Source organism: Thamnophis elegans, chromosome 2 (assembly GCF_009769535.1).
Source record: "Thamnophis elegans isolate rThaEle1 chromosome 2, rThaEle1.pri, whole genome shotgun sequence".
Lineage (NCBI taxonomy): Eukaryota > Metazoa > Chordata > Lepidosauria > Squamata > Colubridae > Thamnophis > Thamnophis elegans.
Genome location: NC_045542.1, coordinates 37,746,817 through 37,768,487, shown reverse-complemented (window position 1 = coordinate 37,768,487; position 21,671 = coordinate 37,746,817). Strand labels below are relative to the sequence as shown.

The following is a 21,671-nucleotide window of genomic DNA, read 5'->3' as shown; positions in this document are numbered from 1 at the left end:
AGCTGTCTTTTGATCTCGGCTCCTTGGAATAGGTTTTCCCACTACCACGGCAGGCAGGAAAATAGCTGCATCTGGATCAGGGGTGAAATTCAGCAGGTTCTGACAGGTTCTGGAGAACCGGTAGCGGAAAGTTTGAATAGTTTGGAGAACTGGCAAATACCACCTTTGTCTGGCCCCAAAGTAGGGAGGGAATGGAGATTTTCCAATATCTTTCCCCCAGCAGTGGGAAAAGAATAGGGATTTTGCAGTATCCTTCCCCTGGAATGGAGTGAGAATGGAGATTTTTCCATATCAATCCCCTGTCATGCCCACCAAGCCATGCCCACAGAACCGGTAGTAAAAAAAAAAGGAATTTCATCACTGATCTGGATGGATGGATCTTTAGGTTGTCAAATTGGGATAGTGTAGGAAGAATTTTGAATGGGCTGGGCACATCCACTGCAAGAGACAGCTTCCTCGTATCTGTGCTTTGTGTAGCAAGTATTGCATCAGCCAACTTGCCTTTGCAAAGTTTAGAACTGGAAGAAAGAGTCTGAGATACGCATCTGAACATTTCACTTAAAAACAAGAACACCGTGGAGAAGTGTAACGCATGTTCATTCCCATCTCTGTTTTAACTTCTTTACTTCATTGGAATGTGAAAGGTGCAGGTAGTCCTCAAACTTACGACTATTTGTTTAGTGACAGTTCAAAGTTACAACAGCAATGAAAAAAGTGACTTACAACCGGTCCTTGCATTTACATTTACTTGCAATTACTTAAATTCTACGGTATAGTGTAATATCAATGCAATATCGGGTTTTCAATTTCAATTATATACGTAGCATGTGAAGGATGTGTGTTTATGTTTTTATTTTTATAGTTATAATGTACACTGAAGATGAGATTTTATTTCATTGTACGATGTGCAATGACAATAAAGTAAACTAAACAAACGGCGTAGCATTGCCCATGGTGATGTGATCAAATTTGGGCGCTTTCCATTTGACATGTACTTACATCATCTGCAGCGTCCTGGGGTCATGTGATCGCCATTTGAAACCTTCCTGGTTGGCTTCCAGCAAGCCAAATCAATCCTGAAGCCATATTCATTTGATGACCACATGTTTTACTTAACAGCTGCAATGATTTACTCGACAACCATAAGCAAAATCATAAAAGTGGGCCTGACTTACTTATTAACAGTCTTGCTTAACAGCAAAAATTCTGGTGTCAATTGTGGTTTCTAGACACACACACACACACCGCACCCTGATTTGGGCCTGGAAGGCATTCTGCATCAACCTGAAAGCCAAAACGGGGCACAGGGGTGCTGCGCAAGCCCCCAAAATGCAATGCGACTGCCCCCTGCATGTGCCCCACTCCCCACACATGTGTGGTACAGACCCGAAGACTAGCTGGTTGGCGGGAGGCATGCACACATGCATGGTGGAGCTTGGCTAGCATGACCACATGCACCTGTGGCACCAGAAGTAGGTTGTGCCCAGTTCGGTCGAACCAGTAGTGGAATTCAGGCCTGGGTCACAGAACCGGCAGCGACCCAGGCCTGCCATGCCCAATGTTCCCTCTAATTTTTTTTCAGTGTGTGCAGAAAAGTATAGTGTTTGAGCGGCACATTCTCATGCCTGAGCACCTGAATTTTTTTCATAGATGTCATCCAAGACAACAACGAAATCAGTGTTATTTGAAACTCAAAGTTATGTTTATTCAAGGTACCTGCTTAATTAAAATGTTATAATATATATATAGTAAGTTGAGGACTACTTGTATATAAGATGAATGGATGACTCTCTATGGGAAAAGGATCAAAAAATTTCTATCTACATTTTCCATACTATGAATTACTTTATATGCTTTATACTTTCCCCCTTGCTATCCAATAGTCTGCAGTGATATTAGCAAGTTATGAATAAATTACTAATTGATGTAGATTAGCAATTGGGGTATATAAAGAAACAAAGCTATTATTTATTGAGTTGCATGTATACAACATTTATATACTGGCTGGCTGTAAACTATATTTAGCCATTTGTTTTTATATGATGATTCAAGAACTGGAGCCATTTGCTATATCAATACTATGGATGGTATAGTATTGGTAACATGGTAACACCTAGCTGACCATGGCTGATCCCCCCAAAACTAGTAAACTCTGTATTGCTGCCAAAACAATCTACATGGAGGTTGGTCAATTTGAACTTGCTAAAAAAATCTGATCAGTCACCTTTGAGAGAATGAACCAACAGAAAATAAAGTTGGTTTTCAATATATTAAATGGCTCAAAAAAACAGAAGACTAATTCAAAGCATTTAAGAAGAAAATACATAATGACAGCATGCAAGTGTCAGCAAAGCCTTCCCCTGATGGCTAAGGGAAAGAGGTATATGACCCTACACTTCAAACAGAAAGAATCAGAAAGAAATCCCCTCCCAGACTAAACGAGTGTGTATGTCTGTGTCTGTGTCTGTGTTTCGCGCCTATACTTTGCAATAGATAAGTGCAACAGACCGATCGGGAACCTGAAATCCAACCGCTTTCCCAAAGGCAGAGTGCTCTAATGTGCTTCTAGCAGCCCTTCCAGTTCAGAGCTTCAAGAAACAGTCCCAGAAAGACGCCAATAAGCGACGGGGGCTATAGGTGCCAGGCAATTGAAGCACTCCATTCTACCCAGAGGGAAGGAGGAGGCAACCACCAGGAGCAGCCCCAGCGCCCACCAGGCCACACGGCAAAATGGATGTGACACGCCGGTCTGAACTGAGGCACAAGCCGCTGCCGCAATTCCCTCTCCACTACCGCCTCCCTCCCGTCCATTGCGCATTTCCTTCTGTGGAGGCCGAGTCTACCCCCGAGACGCTCCTCCAAGGGCCCGGGAGACATTTATTATTCATGATCGCCTTTAAATTGCTCGTGCAGTGATTGGCTGGACCTGCTGAAAGACGGAAATGGCTTGGTAGCACAGCCACTCAGCGACAAGCTTGAATGGAGTCCTCGGCCAGGGATTGCTGGTGGTGGCGGCGGGGGAGGGTTTTTACCTGCCCGGCTTGTCAATTCCTCTCGGTCCTGAATTGCATGGTGTCATTTCGGCTTCGTTGCTCACCCCAGCTGGGCAGTTTTGTTTCAGGGGAGGAAGGCAGCTGGCAGAGCTGAGGATTCATCATGCTAAAAAACACTGTGCGGCAGTTGGAAACTACTGTGTGGTGTTTTCTTTTCACGTGCGTGGCTGCGCAGCTGCACAGCTTAGAGGGAACATTGGCCATGCCCCCGCCGCTGCAGGGCCGCCAACATCTTGTTTTTTAGTGAATGCACATGCACAGTTCACTGTAAATTGTTCTGCGCATGCACAAAGAACAATTTACGTTGAACAGCATGCACTGCAAACTGGTAGTAAAACCGGCAGCAACCCAACCCTTGTGTGGCATTTGTGCCATAAGTTCGCCATCATGGGCCTAAGTGAAAGAATCTGATTGCATTGACAATGTATGAGAGAAATTAATCCAATAAAAGCAGAATAATTAGTATTAAAATTAGCAGGGATTAAGAGCAAATAAATAGGCTAATTATAGCTAAGGTAACTGGCGATTTGAGAAATGTTGTCATATACTGCAAATGAATATTGAACTTTCCAAGTCGATGTAAACATACCGTATTTTTCGGAGTATAAGACGCACCAAGATTTTGAAGAGGCAAATTTTTTAAAAAAGTTTTTGCACTCTGCAGACCTCCTAAAAACAGCCCATTTTTCACGAAAATGGGCTCATTTTTTGTAAAAAAAAGGGGGGGAGCATTCATAGCCTTTAGGAGGCTTGTAGAGTGCTTCCCCCCCCCAACAAGCAAAAACAGCCCTTTTTGTCAAAAAAATGGCTGTGCATAGCCTTTAGGAGGCTTCCAGAGTGCTCCTGGGGGCTGAGGGGGCAAAAACGAGAAACAAATGCCCCATTTTTCGCTCATTCTGCCCTCCCCAGGCCCAGAAGCACTCTGGAAGCCTCCTAAAGGCTATGCACAGCCATTTTTGCAAAGGGGTGGGGTTTCAGGAAGCCAAAAATGCTGTATTCAGTGTATAAGATGCACCCAGATTTTCACCCTCTTTTTTGAGGAAAAAAGATGCGTCTTATATTCCGAAAAATACAGTACATAGCTTTCATTTTTAAGTAGATAGCACTACGCAGCACTAATTGAGAGATTAGGCTACAGGGAGTCACATAATGCCATGCTATGCGTCAGTTCAGTGTGCTAACCAAGTTTATCCCAACTAAAAAGGCAGAGATTACAGTCTTGCTTTGGATGTACAAGTACATTTCTGTTGTCTGGGTAAAAACCAGCCTGGCAATATTTATATATCTGTTGACATAATTTATAGATTCCAATCTATAAACTAGCTCCAAGCAGTGTGTGTAAATTATATGCATATACTTCAATGAAAGAAGAAAAATTTGTTGCCCTGAGTACCATGGCACTTATTTAAATGTGCTTAAGCTGGATCATGGTCATGTTTATTTCGATATAGAACAATGAGTGAGGTTGTGCAGCGGAATGGAAACCAGAAACTAATCCATCTAGTTATAGATAGTCCTTGATTTACAACCATTTGTTTAGTGACAGTTAGGAATTACAACGGCACTGAAAAGTGACTTATGACCAGTTTTCACACTTAATGGCCATTGCAGCATTCCCATGGTCATGTGATCAAAATTCAGACACTTGGCAACTGGCATGTATTTATGACTGATGCAGTTTTCGAGGATCATGTCAGAGGTGGTACTCAGTAGGTTCTGACTAATTCTGGATAACTAATTCCGGAATTTTTGAGTAGTTTGGAGAAGCAGTAAATACCACCTCTGACTGGCCCCATCCCCATCTAGTCTCTGCCTCCCGAGTCTAGCTGATCGGGAGGGAATGGGGATTTTGCAGTAACCTTCCCCTGCCATGCCCACCAAGCCACGCCCACAGAACTGGTAGTAAAAAAATTTGAATCCCACCACTGGATCATGTGATCACCTTTTGCAACTTTCTGACAAGTCAAGTCAACGGGAAAGCCAGATTCGCTGAACAGCCATGTTACTAATCCACAACTGCAGTGATTCACTTAAGAACTGGAGAAAGAAAGGTCATAAAATGGGGCAAAACTCAGTTGACAACCGTCTTGCTTAGTGACAGAAAATTTGCTCTCAGTTGTGATTTTAAGCCCAGGACCAGCTATATTTATAGCACTAGCTGAGGTGCTCAGCTCTATAAAATGGTCAATGTGTATTAAATTGATTTATGTTCCATTGTAAAAAAAAGGGGGGCTTGTAAGGGGGGGGAAGCAACGTTAATGAGCATTTTAAAGGTGAAATGTGGGGCTAGGCTTCTGTATTTGCAAGTCAATGCATTCTCCCTTGTTCATTCTGATGCCGACTGCTAAGCAAGCTTTGCTAATAGCATTTGACTGTTAATCATTAGATTATTTCTCAGAAAATGGGAATCATGGGTGGAAAAATAGAAGGGATTAAAACTTTTCCTAATGCTTTCTTATCAAAACAGTAGGCACAAAACAATTCTCTGCAGGGTTTGGTTGGTAAGATCCTCCTCCTGCTGACTCACAAAGAGGCTTCAGCTCTGCGTGTGCTATTACAGACACCTCCTTCTAAAAGGGTCAAGCTCCCCCAAGCAGGACCCCACAATAGATATCTGATATGTTGCCTTTAGGTAGCTAAATGTGGTCTTAGGCTGGAACTTGGCTGAAATCTTACAGAGAGGCCTGAGCTAGGGAAAGATATTCTGTGCAGGCAATAAGGGAGACCTACAAAACAGCCGAGTGCCCATCCCATGGGCAAGAGTGTAAAAACCCTGAACTGATGGTTCAGACATGTGGCGTTTACTTCCTTGGTGTTGTTGTTGTTAGTTGTGAAGTTGTGTCCCACCCCATGGACCAGGTTCCTCCAGGCCTTCCTGTCCTCTACCATCCTCTGGAGTCCATTTAAGCTCACGTCTACTGCTTCAGTGGCTCCATCCAGCCACCCCATTCTCTGTCGTCCCTTTCTTCTTTTAGTCTTCCTCAGTCTTTCCCAGCATTAGGCTCTTCTCCAGTGAGTCCTTCCTTCTCATTAGGTGGCCAAAGTATTTGAGTTTCATCTTAGGGATCTGGCCTTCTAAAGAGCAGTCAGGGTTGATCTCCTCTAGGGCTGATCGGTTTGATCACCTTGCAATCCAAGGGACTCATAGGCGTCTTTTCCAGCACCATAGTTTACTTCCTGCCTTTTCCCACAGCAGGACTTGAAGCTGAGCAGTTGACTGTTTACACAGTTGCCAACTCTGGTCTGAGATCTGCCGAGCCCAAGGTTCACTTTTCAAATTTGCATCCCTTATACTGGGTTTTAAATGTTTAAGGAGTACTGTTTAGTTTAGTTTAGTTTAGTTTATTATTTATAGGCCGCCCTTTTCCCTGAGGGGACTCAGGGCGGCTTACAATTTATAGGGAATAAAGACAATAAAACAATAAACATAAAACAGTGCAAGTAAAAATAAAACACAACATTCATCATTCGGGTGGGGGCAGGTTACGATCTTTATCCCCAGGCCTGATGGGATAGCCAGGTCTTGAGGGCTGTGCGGAAGGTCTGGAGGGTGGTGAGGGTACGAATCTCCACGGGGAGCTCGTTCCAGAGGGTCGGAGCTACTACTGAAAAGGCTCTCCTCCGCGTAGTTGCCAGTCGGCACTGACTGGCAGATGGAACTCGGAGGAGGCCTAATCTGTGTGATCGAATAGGTCGCAGGGAGGTAATTGGCAGGAGGCGGTCTCTCAAGTACGCAGATCCACTGCCATGAAGGGCTTTGTGGGTGGTAAGTAAGACCTTGAAGCGCACCCGGAGATCAACAGGTAGCCAGCGCAGCTCGCGGAGGATGGGTGTTATGCGGGCGAACCGAGGTGCGCCCACGATCACTCGCGCGGCCGCATTCTGTACTAGCTGAAGTCGCCGGATGCTCTTCAAGGGCAGCCCCATGTAGAGCACATTGCAGTATTCCAGCCTAGAGGTCACAAGGGCCCGAGTGACTGTTGTGAGAGCCTCCCGGTTCAGGTAGGGTCGCAACTGGCGCACCAGGCGAACCTGGGCAAATGCCCCCCTGGTCACAGCCGTCAGATGGTGGTCGAAAGTCAGCTGTTGGTCCAGGAGGACTCCCAAGTTGCGAACCCTGTCTGAGGGGTATAAAATTTGACCCCCCCAGCCTGAGTGATGGAACACTAACCAAATTATTGGGAGGGAAACACAACAACCACTCGGTCTTCTCCGGGTTGAGTACAAGCTTGTTAGCCCTCATCCAGTCCCTAACGGCTTCAAGACCCCGGTTCATCACGTCCACCGCTTCATTGAGTTGGCACGGGGCGGACAGATACAGCTGCGTATCGTGCGCATATTGGTGGTATCTTATCCCGTGCCTCCGAATGATCTCGCCCAGCGGTTTCATGTAGATGTTGAATAGTAGGGGGGATAAGACCGAACCCTGCGGCACCCCATATGTTAGGGGCCTAGGGGTCGATCTCTGCCCCCCCACTAACACCGACTGCGACCTGTCCGAGAGGTAGGAGGAGAACCACCGTAAGACAGTGCCTCTCACCCCCACCTCCCGCAGTCGTCGCAGAAGGATACCATGGTCGATGGTATCAAAAGCCGCTGAGAGGTCAAGGAGAACCAGGATGGAGGCGTGGCCTCCATCCCTGGCTCTCCAGAGATCATCGGTCAATGCGACCAAAGCGGTTTCTGTGCTGTAACCAGGTCTGAAGCCGGACTGGAAGGGGTCAAGATAACTTGCTTCCTCCAAGGACCGTTGAAGCTGGAAGGCCACCACCTTCTCAACAACCTTCCCTACAAAGGGGAGGTTGGAGACTGGACGATAGTTGTTGAGTACAGCTGGATCCAAGGATGGTTTCTTCAGGAGGGGTCTCACCACCGCCGCTTTAAGTGCGGCGGGGAAGTGCCCCTCCCGAAGGGAGGCGGCAACAACCGCCTGGATCCAGCCTCGTGTCACTTCACTGCTGTTAGTAACCAGCCAGGAGGGACACGGGTCCAGTACACAGGTGGAGGCACTCACAGCCCTCATGGCCTTGTCCACATCCCCGGGGGCAACATCCTGAAACTCAACCCAGGGGTGATCTACTAATTCATCCTCTTGTGCCTCGGCTGGATCTGCAAAGGTGGAGTCCAAATCCGACCGAAACCGAGCAACTTTGTCCGCTAAGAATTGGGCATAATCCTCAGCCCTACCCTGCAAGGGGTCCCCCATATCCCTCCTATTTAGGAGGGAACGGGTTATCCTAAACAGGGCGGCTGGGCGGGACTCAGCGGACGCAACCAAGGTGGCAATATATGATCTTTTTGCTGCCCTAAGTGCCCTGATGTAATCCTTGGTGCAAGTTGTTAAGAGTGCTCGGTTCGATTCAGATTTATCGGACCTCCACAGGTGCTCTAGGCGTCTCCTCCGGCGCTTCCTCTCCCGGAGCTCCTCGGTAAACCAAGGGGGCCTCCGGGATCCGCCGCCTCGGAGGGGCCGCAGTGGCGCAATCCGGTCAAGGGTCTCCGATGCTGCCGAGTGCCAGGCAGCAACCAGAGTCTCCGCCGGACTGTGGGCAAGGGTATCAGGAATAACCCCAAGCTCCGTCTGGAACCTCAAAGGGTCCATAAGTCGCCTGGGGCGGAACCACCTGGTCAGTTCCTCCTCCCTACAGTGGAGGTTTGGCCTCCGAAAGTCAAGCCTCAGTAGGCAGTGGTCTGACCACGACAGGGGTATGATCTCATTACCCCTCAGACCAAGATCACAAGTCCACTGCTCCGAGAGGAATACAAGGTCATGCTGTACATCCTTAATTAAGATATTAGCTTTTCTTCTTTTGTGTCTTGTTTTTATAAAGCGTACTTTATTAGCATGGACTTGCTTTGAAAATATGGTAAAATGCCAAGTGCTACTTTTGATGTGTTGAATATAAAAATGATAACCCATGTAGATTTTGGAATTGACTTTGACAATATGGAATCCAGTCAGTGGTGGATTTCAAATTTGTTTAGAACCTCTTCTGTAGGTGTGGCCTGCTTTGTGGGAGTGGCTTGCCACCCATGTGACCAGGTGGGAGTGGCTTGGCAGCCATGTGACTAAGTGGGAGTGGCTTGGCAGTTACAAGACCCTTGCTCCCCTAACCCTTTAGGGAAAAAAACCCAGGGATGTTCAAACTTGACAGCTTTAAGACTTTAAGGTTTAGATAGGACTCTTAGAGGCAGACGGGGCGATTGGTGAGCCAGCCAATCAGTGAGCAGCAGGTGGGGCAAGCATGGTGCGGACAGGCAGGGGAGGGAGCTGGAACCAGTTCTAAATGCCACAGTAGATTTGTGGAACCTCTTCTATAGAAGAGATTAGAACTGGCAGGAACCCACCCCTGAATCCAGTCCAAGATGGAGATGGTACATGTGTGTGCATGTGAGTATGTGTAAATAAGGTAATATGTCGGCAGCTGAAAAAAGGAGAGAGGGAATACATATATTGCATTTAATATTTTCCCACATCAGAAAATATGCAACATCTGAAAGTCATGGAATTGAAGAAAAGCAGATAGTGCATAATAATTAAATGCAGTGAGCTCAGAGACGATAATAACAAAGATAAGAAGCTCTTTTGAGCTAGCAGTCTAGAAAAAAAGTATCTGTGTACATCCTTAAAATCTGTTTTTTCAGCGAAATACTGGTGTCATATTTGTACTTACCTGGTTGCAATGGTGTCTTAGTATGGTGGTACAAAATAAGAATGCCCTACCTACATCATGCCAAAATATTCAGGTTTTATATTATACTTTGTGTAATATTCAGTTACCTGAAGTGGGCCCCAGAAACAATTTTGCACGAATATAACTGTTGAAGTATTTATGTCAGGCACGAAGAATCAGGATCACACATAATTTCCAGTTCAGAAGGTTTATTGCTCAAAGCTATACACAAGAATCTAGTCAACTCACCGTCAGCACGAAATTAGCACTAAATAAGACAACATAATTAAAAAAGAGTTGAACTTAGAGCGTTTATAGACACATAATGATTCTAGACTAAGTCCTCTCTTAACTTCACCCCTAGACTCTGCTGACTCTTCTCCTATATCTGTGATGGCGAACCTATGGCACATGTGCCACAGGTGGCATGCAGAGCCCTCTCTAAGGGCATGTGAGCTGTTGCCCCAGCTCAGATCTACCGCGCATGTGTGTGTGCCTCTCACTGACCAGCTGCCGCGCATGCGCAGGGGGCAGAGTGCATGCAGGAGATGCACGAGGTGTGCAGTGCCCCCCCCGGCCCATTTTTGGTCCCAGAAGGAATCCTGCTAGGACCAAAACGGGATATAGGGGTGGCACACATGTCCGGGGGAGGGGCGCAGCGGGAGTGCAGAGGGTCTCACACATGCGTTGCATTATGGGTGTCGGCATGTGACAACAAAAAGGTTAGCCATCACTGTCCTATATTATATTACTAAGCATTCAGCACCTCATTGTGGGCAACTTACTGCAATATATACTTCTAACAAGTTCCAGACTCTTTTCAGGGTTAACTCAGATAGCCCTGTAAAATATAACCCGGGGCTGTTAAGTGTTTAGGAACTTGTGATCATTCATAGCCTCTCCTCTCTACAACTTTCAGAGTTTAGGATAATTATACATTGCACATTCCCTGCAAACCAGACTTTTTTTTTTTTTGCTCTAATCAGGATGGTTGGATTACACTGAAAGCTTTTCATTTCCAGAGAACATCATATGTTTCTGGTTGAATAGGTTTTGCAGAAGAACTGCACAAGTCTATGAAGTATAAGTAAAGAGAGTGGAATCAATTTACTGTATATACCACAAGTCATTATAGATCCTCGGTATATTCCTTTGGAGGGATTCCGGGCAATCCCGGCCCCTTCACTACAATGAGCTCCAATATTAGCAGATCTGTTTTGACAGCTCTGGGTCAATATTGGTTGGTTGGTTGCCTAGCAATATCGGTCTCTTAGTCTCTTGGTCAGTTGATATTCCTGTGGCAAAAATAGCCTATATTTTCTCAAGTTGCTGCACTAATGCTCCCCACCAGGCTTTGTTGAACCTTCTTGTATCCAACAGAAAAGATATTAAGGGTGTCTTCCTAAGGGATGACTAAATTGTGATTTAAATAATTTGATCCTTCTGATTAATGGTTTAAATAAACCCCACCCTGCTAATAATGCACTGTTCATTGTCTCTTCTTCCTTATTAATACACTGATGTTCCTAAATGCAAACCCCAGAAGGGGTAACTGAAGCCAAATAAACAAATAGGTTTTTTCTGACATGCATTTGTGAAGACTAGAGTCTTATTATTCCATCAGCTTACTTAAATTTAGTTCTGTTTGGTATTTATGTGGTTAATGGTTGTGTATCAGTAAGGGTTCCCCCCCCCCCTCTCTTAAGTTCTGGGTGACGCACAATTCCAGCTGACAATTAGAAAATGCTTAGTAAAAAGGTCAGTCATATGAGGGAGAGAGATGGGATTGTGGACAAAGTTCATCATTTGAAGTATTTTGCGTACAGTAACAACATACACACACAGACACACACACCGCCAAATACACTGAGAGCATCAAGAACCTCAAATCGATCTACTATCTCATTCTCTTTCTCACGGAGAAAATTTGAAATATGGGCCTGGTGTAAATTAGAGATGTGGAATCACTCAAATATCTACCGCTTGGATGTTTGTAACCATTTTGGACTGTTTTAGGAATTGCTGCTCTCCTTGGAACTAATGTACAGGTAGTCCTCAACTTATGACCATAATAGAGTTCAAAATTCCCTTTGCTAGGCAAGAGAGTCGTTAAATGAATGTTGCCCCATTTTATGACCTTTCTTGCTACAGTTGGCCAAACAAAACACAGTTGTTAAGTTGGTAGCACAATTGTTAATGAATCTGGCTTCTCCATTGACTGCTTGTCAGAAGGTCACAATAGATCAGAGGTGTCAAACATGTGGCCCGCAGGCCAGATACAACCCACTCAGGCCACGCCCACCCTGGCCCCACAAGGGCAAAAACAATCCTGATACGTCATGATATGGCCTGTGATGCGATCAGATTTGACACCCACCCCCCGCAATAGATGACCACATGACTCCAGGATACTACAACTGTCATAAATAAATGCCAATTGCCAAGGGTTTGAATTTTGATCACATGACCACGGGGATGCTTCAACAGCCACAAATGTGAAAGACAGTCATAAGACACATTTTTTTCACTGCTGTTGTAACTTTGAATGGTTACATTCATTACCAAATGAATGGTTGTAAGTCGAGGACTACCTGTGTTCCAGGAAATTGTTACATTTCTCAATTTCTACTTTGACCTTCCTTTGTTCAACATATTGTAGGAAATGACCAGGCCGAGCCTGAAGGAGGGGTCAAACGCATCATCAGTCTTGAGTCCCTTTGAGCCCACAAGAGATCTAAGTGCAGCCCACCTTAAATTCTGTTGATTCTTATTTGCCACCAATTTACTTTGACAGCTCGTAGTTCAGATTATTGCTGAGAGCTTAAGCTTGCAATAAATTTTATATGCATATGAACTGCCTTGAACTGCCTGGATTTCCTGATTTCCCAAGCTTGACACATATAGTGTCGTGACTAAAGCAGCTTGTCCCTATAATTTTTTTGTCACAAAGTCAAGGCCACAATCTTTTTCCTTTCCTTTTCTTTCCAGTTACTTTTGGGATAAGGAGGGTGGGAGAGAGGAGGAAATGTTAGTATTGCATTCTATAATATACAAGCCAGATCTTTTGACGTAAAATTATTCTTGGCTTCAACATAGGAAAGACTGGGCTTTGGGAGCAATCTGTGTTTATGCAGTTTTAAAGAAGAAAAGTATCTCTGCAAGTCAGAAAACTCGCAAGCGTTTAAATATTATGCTATTAAAGTGGTTGTCTGGGGAATACCTTAATTATAACAAAATCCTTTATGCTCTTGTTAAGCACCGTTTAAAAATAACAATTTAAATGTCAGTTCACGCAGCTGAAGAACTTGTTTTTTATAAAACGCTCGAAGGCTGAAATATTGTGTTGTGGAGCTTTGTCGTGAGTACAATCTCAGTTGTAGTACTTTGAGAAATGGGCATCTCCATAATTCCAGGACACTTGCCTCATTATATAGCTCGGACTACTCATTCTATCTTAAATTGCAGGATCTTTCCCTTTTACATTATTAGCAACTCCAACAGAGTTCTTCATATTGAAAATCACACCACAATTTGATACTAGCTCTTTGTTCAGCATTGTCTAACAAGGCTAAACAAAATGGAAAACAACAAACTTTGAAAAATACCCAGTTTGGTCACACAAATATTTACAGCTGTACCTAATTCCAATAAAGGGAAACCAGTGCTATAGGACTAAAAAACAGTATTAAGGTATGTTTTCCACTCCGCTAAATTGAAATCACATTCGGTTATGAAAATAGTTAAGTAACACATGTTTTAGCTGGATGGTTTTTAACTAAAAACCTCCCCAGAATTGTACTGTTTCACATAACTGCAGATGGTTCAATTAGTTTGACATGATGTTTTTTTGTTATAACAGTTATGAAACATTGGGAAACTTTGACTTCTATTTGCAGACAGATTCCAAGGAATTTCCAAGCTCCTTTGAAGATATCTTCAGTGTTTCATTATTATTTTTTTCTTCACCTGTAATGCCCAGGTTATTCGTAGAGTCTATAAAGAAATCCCAGGACTTCAGGCTATATGTCAGGGGTGGGCAACTATAGCCCCTTTATGATGTTGATTTCAACTCCAGTGGTGGGATTCAACATTTTTTACTACCGGTTCTGTGGGTGTGGCTTGGTAGGCATGGCATTGCTTGGTGGGCATGGCTTGGGCATGGCAGGGGAAGGATACTGTAAAATCCAATCAGCTGAGACTCGGGAGGCAGAGAATAGAAGGGGCAGGGCCAGTGAGAGGTGGTATTTACCGGTTCTCCGAACTACTCAAAATTTCCGCTGCCGGTTCTCCAGAGCTGGCCAGAACCTGCTGAATACCACCTCTGTTCAACTCCCATAATTCCTGAGACAGCAAATAGAAGAAGGTGATGGTAAACCATGTCCATAATGTTGCCAGAAAACAATAGTTTGCAGGATATTTTAGCTGTGTAGTATGTCCCAACTAGATCAGATCTGGTGCCTCCACAAACTGAACTTAGCTGACAAATGAGCTGTTTATACAATCCATGGAGCATTTGCAGTCACTGGCTGCACTTAGAGTTCAAAACCTGTGTTTATAAATGCAGCAGGTTGAAATGCTACTTACCCTCCTCCCTATATTCTTGAGATCATTTCATATGGGACAATTTACAGCTACCTCATACTATAATTTTGCCTAGATAGCTGTCAAAGCTTTCTAAGGGGACTCTGTATAAAGGATTCACCAAAGATATTATTATAACAACAATGTAGAATATGAGCAGACTGAGCTGGAAGGCAGGGTTAAATGTGTCATTAGTTTGGAATCATTGCACAGCCACAAGAGACCCAAATCCACTCCAACCTCCCATGAATTATTTTGAAACTTATCTAGTGCCAATTTAGCTTTGGCCATTAGTTGATCAGGTTCTTGTGTATATGTAGCAATATTAAACTCTTCTGTGTCAAGCACAAGAAACAAGGCTGTTTAAATGAGAACAAGTTTATTCCATGCTAGCTCTCTACAAGAATCTGATCTACTGAGGGTCAAGGCAGATTGGTAGATTAGAGTCAAAGAAATCCAAAGTGGGCTGTATTTAGTTTTTTTGTGGGTGCGAAGGAACTCCAACCAATGGTATGCTTGACCCTTCCCTCAAGTTCATCTCCTACATCCTGTGCTTTGAACTCAGAGAGTGTTCCTGGTTCTTTGCACCTGAAACAATCAGCTTTTAGCATTGTTACTGTAGTAGTTTCCATAATTAGTTTTAAATGTGCTACCCACTGTGAAGATGTTTTCTTTAAGGATTTTGTAAAAAGAAAATAAACCTGTCACCTAAATACACTTTTTCCTTCTTTTTGCATTGCAGTACAGAATTGGACAGCTGTACATGATCAGTAAACATAGCCATGAGCAGAGTGATCGTGGAGAAGGTGTGGAGGTGGTACAGAATGAGCCCTATGAAGATCCAAACTACGGGAATGGTCAGCTGACAGAAAAACGTGTCTATCTGAATAGGTAAAAGTTCCTGTAAGCCTTCTGCCATGGCATCCTCCCCTAATGCATATGCAGTTTTGGGAAGTAAACTGTGGGTTTAGTGCACTTTGCACCAATCCTCTGCTTGTGGCTTTATGAGAATCATGCGGTAGGACATACCAGGAGAATGGCCAGGATTCCTCCTATAAATTACATGTTTACTGGTTCAGATATGTGGCCAGTTGCTTCCTTCCTTCAATGTTAAAAACTTTGGAGAAAGGAAAGTTGTGAAAATGAACAGTCATATCAGATACCTATGGACTCATACATTATGCTAAGTACAAAGCAGTGAAAAAGCAACTGAAATTATAAATAACATTAAGCAAACTATGTGTTTACATGAGGAAAAAAAACCACAGAACAGATAGTCCTCGACATAAAACCATTCATTTCAAAGTTACAGTGGCGCTGAAAAAAAGTGAGTTATGAATGTTTTTCACACTTAAGACTGATCAAAATTTAGGTACTTGCCAACTGGCATGTATTTATGACAGTTGCAGTGTCCTGGGGCCACGTGATCACCTTTTGTGACCTTCCGACAAGCGTAGTCAATCGGGAAGGTATATTCACTTAAAAACTGCCTTTCTAATTTGACAACTGCAGTGTTTCATTTAACAACTGTGACAGGAAAAGTCGTAAAATGGGACAGAACTAACTTAACAGCTGTCTTGCTTAGCAATTGAAATTTTGGGCTCAGCTGGGGTCACAAGTTGAGGACTAGCTGTACAATATGTGGCCTGGATCATCAATGGGAATTGGTACTGATCAAAACTTGGGCAAATTACAGGTTACACTTATCAACATTTGTGCAGATTTGCATGAGCAAACCCCCCACAATCTCAAAGATTTATGTTAGGTTGCTATGTAAACAAACTCTCACTGAAATCCAACACGCTTTGTGAATGCTTGAAGATAATTTTATGGACCTGAGTATGATCATGCTAGACTTTCTGCTCAAAAGGAATCAGAGATTAATTTGTTCGTTTTTTTTCCTATGGTTATTTTCTACAGTATCTGATGCATTAGATACAACAGAAGAGAAAATGATATTGCCATAACTTGAGGCTCAGCGAAGTAAATACATCTGAAACTCCCAAATCAGTAACAAAAACCTTTCCAGAGAAAAAAAACTTGCCTTTAAAATAAAATTCTTTTTGGTACCAAGGTCAAAATCTGACCTTGTTTCCATTTGTTCAACCTCAGCAACTTGGATAAAAATCAAGTCTGGCTCACAGCATACGAAGAACTGCTTACGACAGGAATATCCAACCTAGCTTCATAAGAAATATTTTAGTGAGCTCCTTAGGCGGCAAAATATCTTGGTAAAGAACAGCACCCATCATGAATGATTACTAACCTTGTGCATCACTGCCCCAAAGCACCACTATTAATGATTTATCGTGTGAAATACTTTTTCTTGTCTGATACTTTCTTAAACAAAGTCTGCATATTTTGTAAGATACTTAAACCTTGTTACTTTTACTGTCCTTCAAGAGATATATTGTGGTTTCTAAAAATTATACATATTGCTTCATCTACCACTGTCATTTGATTAGTGGTGGTCTAACTAAATATTGATGCCTTCTTTTTTTTGCCTGCAAGCCTGGGGTCAATGGACTTCTATTGAGCTTGTGACCTTGGTAACAGACATAGCAACTATGTGCTCCTTACATCAGGCAGTGCAGCCCTAGAATCTTGATACTTCTGACCTTTTGTAAGTGTAGCATTTACGTTACCAGCTATGTTCAAGTTGAAAAAAATCTGTGGAGGCAAAATGTTTCTTTAAGCTCAACCACAGCTTTGCCCTCAAAACCAGAACTGAGTATGTAAATCAGCCTTGCGTGCAGACGTCTCATTCCAAGCATGTCTAGAAATATATCTTTATCTGGCTGAAGAAAAATGAAGAACCTACTGAGATAGATGTTTTGGAAGGGATTGTCAGAGCTTGCATGAGATTGGATGCTTGCTTACTTTTACTGACATCAGTGGAACAGATAAGTAGCAACAAAATGTTAGAGTTAGTTGCCAGAATTTATTTGTTCAAAGAAAAAACCCAAGAAAGTCCAGTTGCCCCTTTTGGGACAACCATGTCCTGGATGATTGAGAATCTTCATAGACATTTGCCAGGCTGAAAGTTTGCCTCCAGCAGGCCTGATGTTACAAAAGGTGGGGAGAAAGTACTTTAATCAAGAAAAGTATCCAGGAAAATGCATTCAGCATAATTCCTCATCCACAAATAATATCAGGAAAATAACCTGCATTAGAATCCCACAAAGAGGAATAGTTTCTTTAGACCAAGCATTAACAAGGCTTGGAGGCCACAGTATAGGCCATGGAGATGAAACTCATGGCATCACATTGCCATCACGAGACGTTTCGTGCTGTTTTACTCTTTCATGGAGCGGGTGTGGGGGTGGCCTGCGCATGACGCATCCAGCCCGTGGGCCGCCAGTTTGACACCTCTGGTATAAGCAAAATAGATATTTTCCAAGGGAAGTTGGACTTGCCTGTGAGAATAAAGTGACTCAGGATTTCACCTCAGAACATGTTTCACATCTATATTTCAAGTGAGGCAATGCCATGCAGATCTCCACATAAAATAGCCTAGTTCTAATAAAAAACCATTATTCGACATAGATTGAAGATTTGCAGAGTGTCGTTCTTATGAATTTTGCCTTAATTGCTTTTATGGTCATTTTATCTTTATTAGCATAGAATGGATGCTGTAAAGTAGGAGGCTTAGTACCCTTGTTCTAAATAATTTAACTACTGTGGGATAGTTATTACCATTTGCTATGAAAAAAAATTATAATGTTCTAAGCCTTTGGGGCACGTTTATTGTAATTTCTCAGATTTTGTTGTTTCCAAGTACTAGGAAATTGAAAGTGGGTTGCTAAATATTTGAAAACCTTAATCTGTTTAGTGTGGACATCATTTCTCCCCCAATTACGATGGTAGTTGGAACATTTCTTATTCAATACGACTGCCTCCATTTTAGAGTGAAATGAAGGTTCTTTTTTATTACGGCAGAGTATTACTAGTGGCTGGAGACTGGGTATAGGGTCTCTTGCTTGAGCAGAGTTCCTTCCAAATCTCTTATTCTGTTATTCTAATCTATGATGAAGGGTAAACTGATTCATGTAAAAAATGATGACATCATCTGCAGAATGGAAGATGGAAATGGGCTGATGAATTTAAATTTAAAGAAGCCTGTACTATAGGATTGATATGCAGATACTCCTCGACTTGCATCAGTTCATTTAGGGACCGTTCAAAGTTACAACGGCATTGAAAAAGGAGATTTATGACTGTTTTTCCAGTGATACAACCATTGCAGCATCCCCATGGTCACTTGATCAAAATTCAGCAACTGTCTTACATTTATGACCATTGTGGTGTCCTGGGGGTCATATGATTACCTTTGGTGACCTTCTGATAAGCAAAGTCTAGGGAGAAGCAATGTATGGCTTTGAAAGCTGGACCATAAGAAAAGCTGAGTGCCAAAGAATTGAGGCCTTTGAACTCTGGTGCTGGAGAAGATTCCTGCAAGTCCCCTTGGAGTACAAGGTGATCAAACTGGTCAGTCCTAGAGGAGATCAACCCTGACTGCTCTTTAGAAGGCCAGATCCTGAAGATGAAACTCAAATACTTTGGCCACCTAATGAGAAGGAAGGACTCACCGGAGAAGAGCCTAATGCTGGGAAGGATTGAGGGCAAAAGAAGAAGGGGATGACAGAGAATGAAGTGGCTGGATGGAGTCACTGAAGCAGTCAACGTGAGCTTAAATGTACTCCAGGGGATGGTAGAGGACAGGAAGGCCTGGAGGAATGTTGTCCATGGGGTTGTGATGGGTCAGACATGGCTTTGCAACTAATAACAACAAAGGGAGAAGCCAGATTCATCTAATAATCATATTACTAATTTAACAACTGCAGTGATTCACTTAACATTTGTGTCAAGAAAAGTTGTAAAATGGGGCAAAATTCACTTAACAAATATTTCACTTCACAACATAAATTTGGGCTCAATTGTGGTTGAGTGGGGAATGATAGAGAAGGATTTCATCATCAAAGCAAGTAGGAATTCTCATGCAACACCATAATTGGTCAGAGTAAATGGTGATCTGTAGTTCTGGTTATCAATTTCTTGCAGAACATCTCTATCTAGGGATTAAATCCAATGCTATCTTCAGCTCAGAGAAGGCAACACAGGGAGTTTTTCATACAGCAACTGCTGTATTTTTCTGCTGGATGTTATGCAATGCATTGGTCAAAAGTTGACCGATTAAGTATATGAGGCTGGCTTGTTCTTCAGCTGGCGCCTTTGCTTAGATAATCCAATCAAGGAACTTATAGAAGAATTTAGCACACAATTTACTTTACTAAGCAAATTAGGCCAAAAGTTAGTGGGATTAAAGTATTGCAATTGGAATTGTTATAGATTGACCCTCTCTCTGCACATCTTGAAGGAATGATCAATACGGTAAATAAAAATCCTAGCACAGGATCACATTGTTCTGAATTGTGTTTGAAGCATTCTGCTTAGGCTGAAGTCCACACCCTAGATAGCCGCAGAAACTTTATACTTTTTCAGATAAACAATGGGTTTTGGAATTTTGTGGATTGATGATAGAAGGCCAGTCGAGGAGGGAATCAGAAGTCACCAATTATAAGGCCTGCCTCATTATTATTATTAAATAGTTCATAGAAGTGGTTGACTTATATTGTAGGTAGGCTTAGAATCCTGGCCCTAGAACTGAATTGGACATCAGAGGACAGGAAAGCTTTGTCTTTGGGCTGCTTTATATCAGTTTTTCCCAGTTGGCCAATTGTATCAATTTCTCCCCCCACACACACCCCAATTGTTTCAGATTCTTTTTCATGACACAATAGCGAGCCAGTTTAGTCTAATGGGTAAGATGCTGCCCTGAAACTGACAGACTGTGAGTTCTACGTTTTCTAACCTTGCCTGAGGCATGAAAGCCAGCTAAGTGATTTTGGGCCAATTTCTCTCTCCCTACCCCCCCTTTCCCTCACTCTCCCTCTCTCCCTCACTCTCTTTACAAAAATAATAAAAGTGAGGGTTTAAAAAAATATCCTAAAAATATTGTTTACTGTCACATCCGGCCTTGTTGTTCCCTTTTTCCCATCCCAAGATTGAAAGTTTACTTCATCCTTAGCTGTAGCCTGATAACAACCACAAGGTATGGTGAAAACTGCAATGGTTTGCCACATCTTATTTCAAAAGTGGAGTGTCTAATACTCAGAGCATCACTTACTGGTTGTTTAAGGTCGATGTGAGCAAGCTCTGTCTCCACCATTCTGTAATCAGCCATGTCTGCCGTCATTCTGCTACTGTCTTCTTAAAGTGTGGAGAGAGTGTCCATTGGCACCGTACATTGATGCTAAACTACCCAACCATCAGTATTGGTAGAACATAAGGAAGATGATCTTGACAGATAGGCCAGATCTGTTACTATGCAGTAAGCAGAAACGCATGACTTTTCAAAACTAGTAGACAGTCTGTATAATGGGCTTAAATCTCCCTTCCCATCCAATATCTTACAAAGCAAACAGAAATATTGGCCTGCAGTTATACACTGTGGCAGATTATTTCAATTTTAAGATACTTTCTATCTTAAAGAGGGCGTTAACCACCCTCTGTTCTCCATCACCCTTTTCAAATGCCAAGAAAGATGCTAATTATATTTCATTACTTAATATAGTTTCAGTTGAAATTGGGTATTGAAAGCAATGCTATATGCCAAAATGCATTGTTCCATTTATATCAATTAAATTACTGAGGGCATGAATTCCTTTGTCTTCAACTGGTACAGCCTATCACTTTCACAGATGAGAACTTGTAAATCTGTTTAGGGTATCCAGAAAAAGAAAGTTTTTAATAAGTTTTCATTCCATCTTGCATGAAATTTCCCAAACCTACATGTTAATATTTTGTATAGCCCCAATTCACATTGCATTCACTTTTAGATTGATTTAGATTTTAGATCAAGTCAGTTTTGAATGTTAGCAACCATGGAGATATTTTACATGATTAAATTGATTAAGCTTTATTAATTTATAAATTGTAAGCCAGCTTTTGTCTCGGTAGATACTAGAATAGAAGAGAGGAGAGTAAAGGAGAGGAGAGGAGAGTTGAAAAGGACCTTGAACAGGAGTGGGTTTCGGCAGTCACTGCTGTCGGCTTGCTCGTGGGTGTGCTGTGCACACACGCTTAATGTGTGTTGTGCGTGCATGCATAGTACAATTAAACTTGTTTTATGCATGTGCCAAACTCAAAAACAAGATCGCAGTACCTATGGCGCTGGCTGGAGAACCAGTTCGGGGGCATGGCAGGCCTGGGTCATTGCCGGTTCCAGTGACCCAGGCCACCAAACCACTACCAGTTTGCCCGAACTGATAGGAACCCACCACTGCCTTGGAGATCTTCAGGT

The 21,671-nt window shown here is 42.8% G+C and overlaps 1 protein-coding gene across 2 annotated transcripts in view; it reads left to right on the top strand.

Moving 5' to 3' along the window:
* Positions 1-21,671, top strand: part of PITPNC1 (phosphatidylinositol transfer protein cytoplasmic 1) — a 187,115-nt gene that overhangs the window by 87,472 nt on the left and 77,972 nt on the right. For both annotated transcript variants that reach the window (XM_032211307.1, XM_032211308.1), the window contains exon 2: positions 15,051-15,199. In XM_032211307.1, the coding sequence (XP_032067198.1) occupies positions 15,051-15,199 (149 nt within the window). The remainder of the gene's footprint in view (positions 1-15,050; positions 15,200-21,671) is intronic.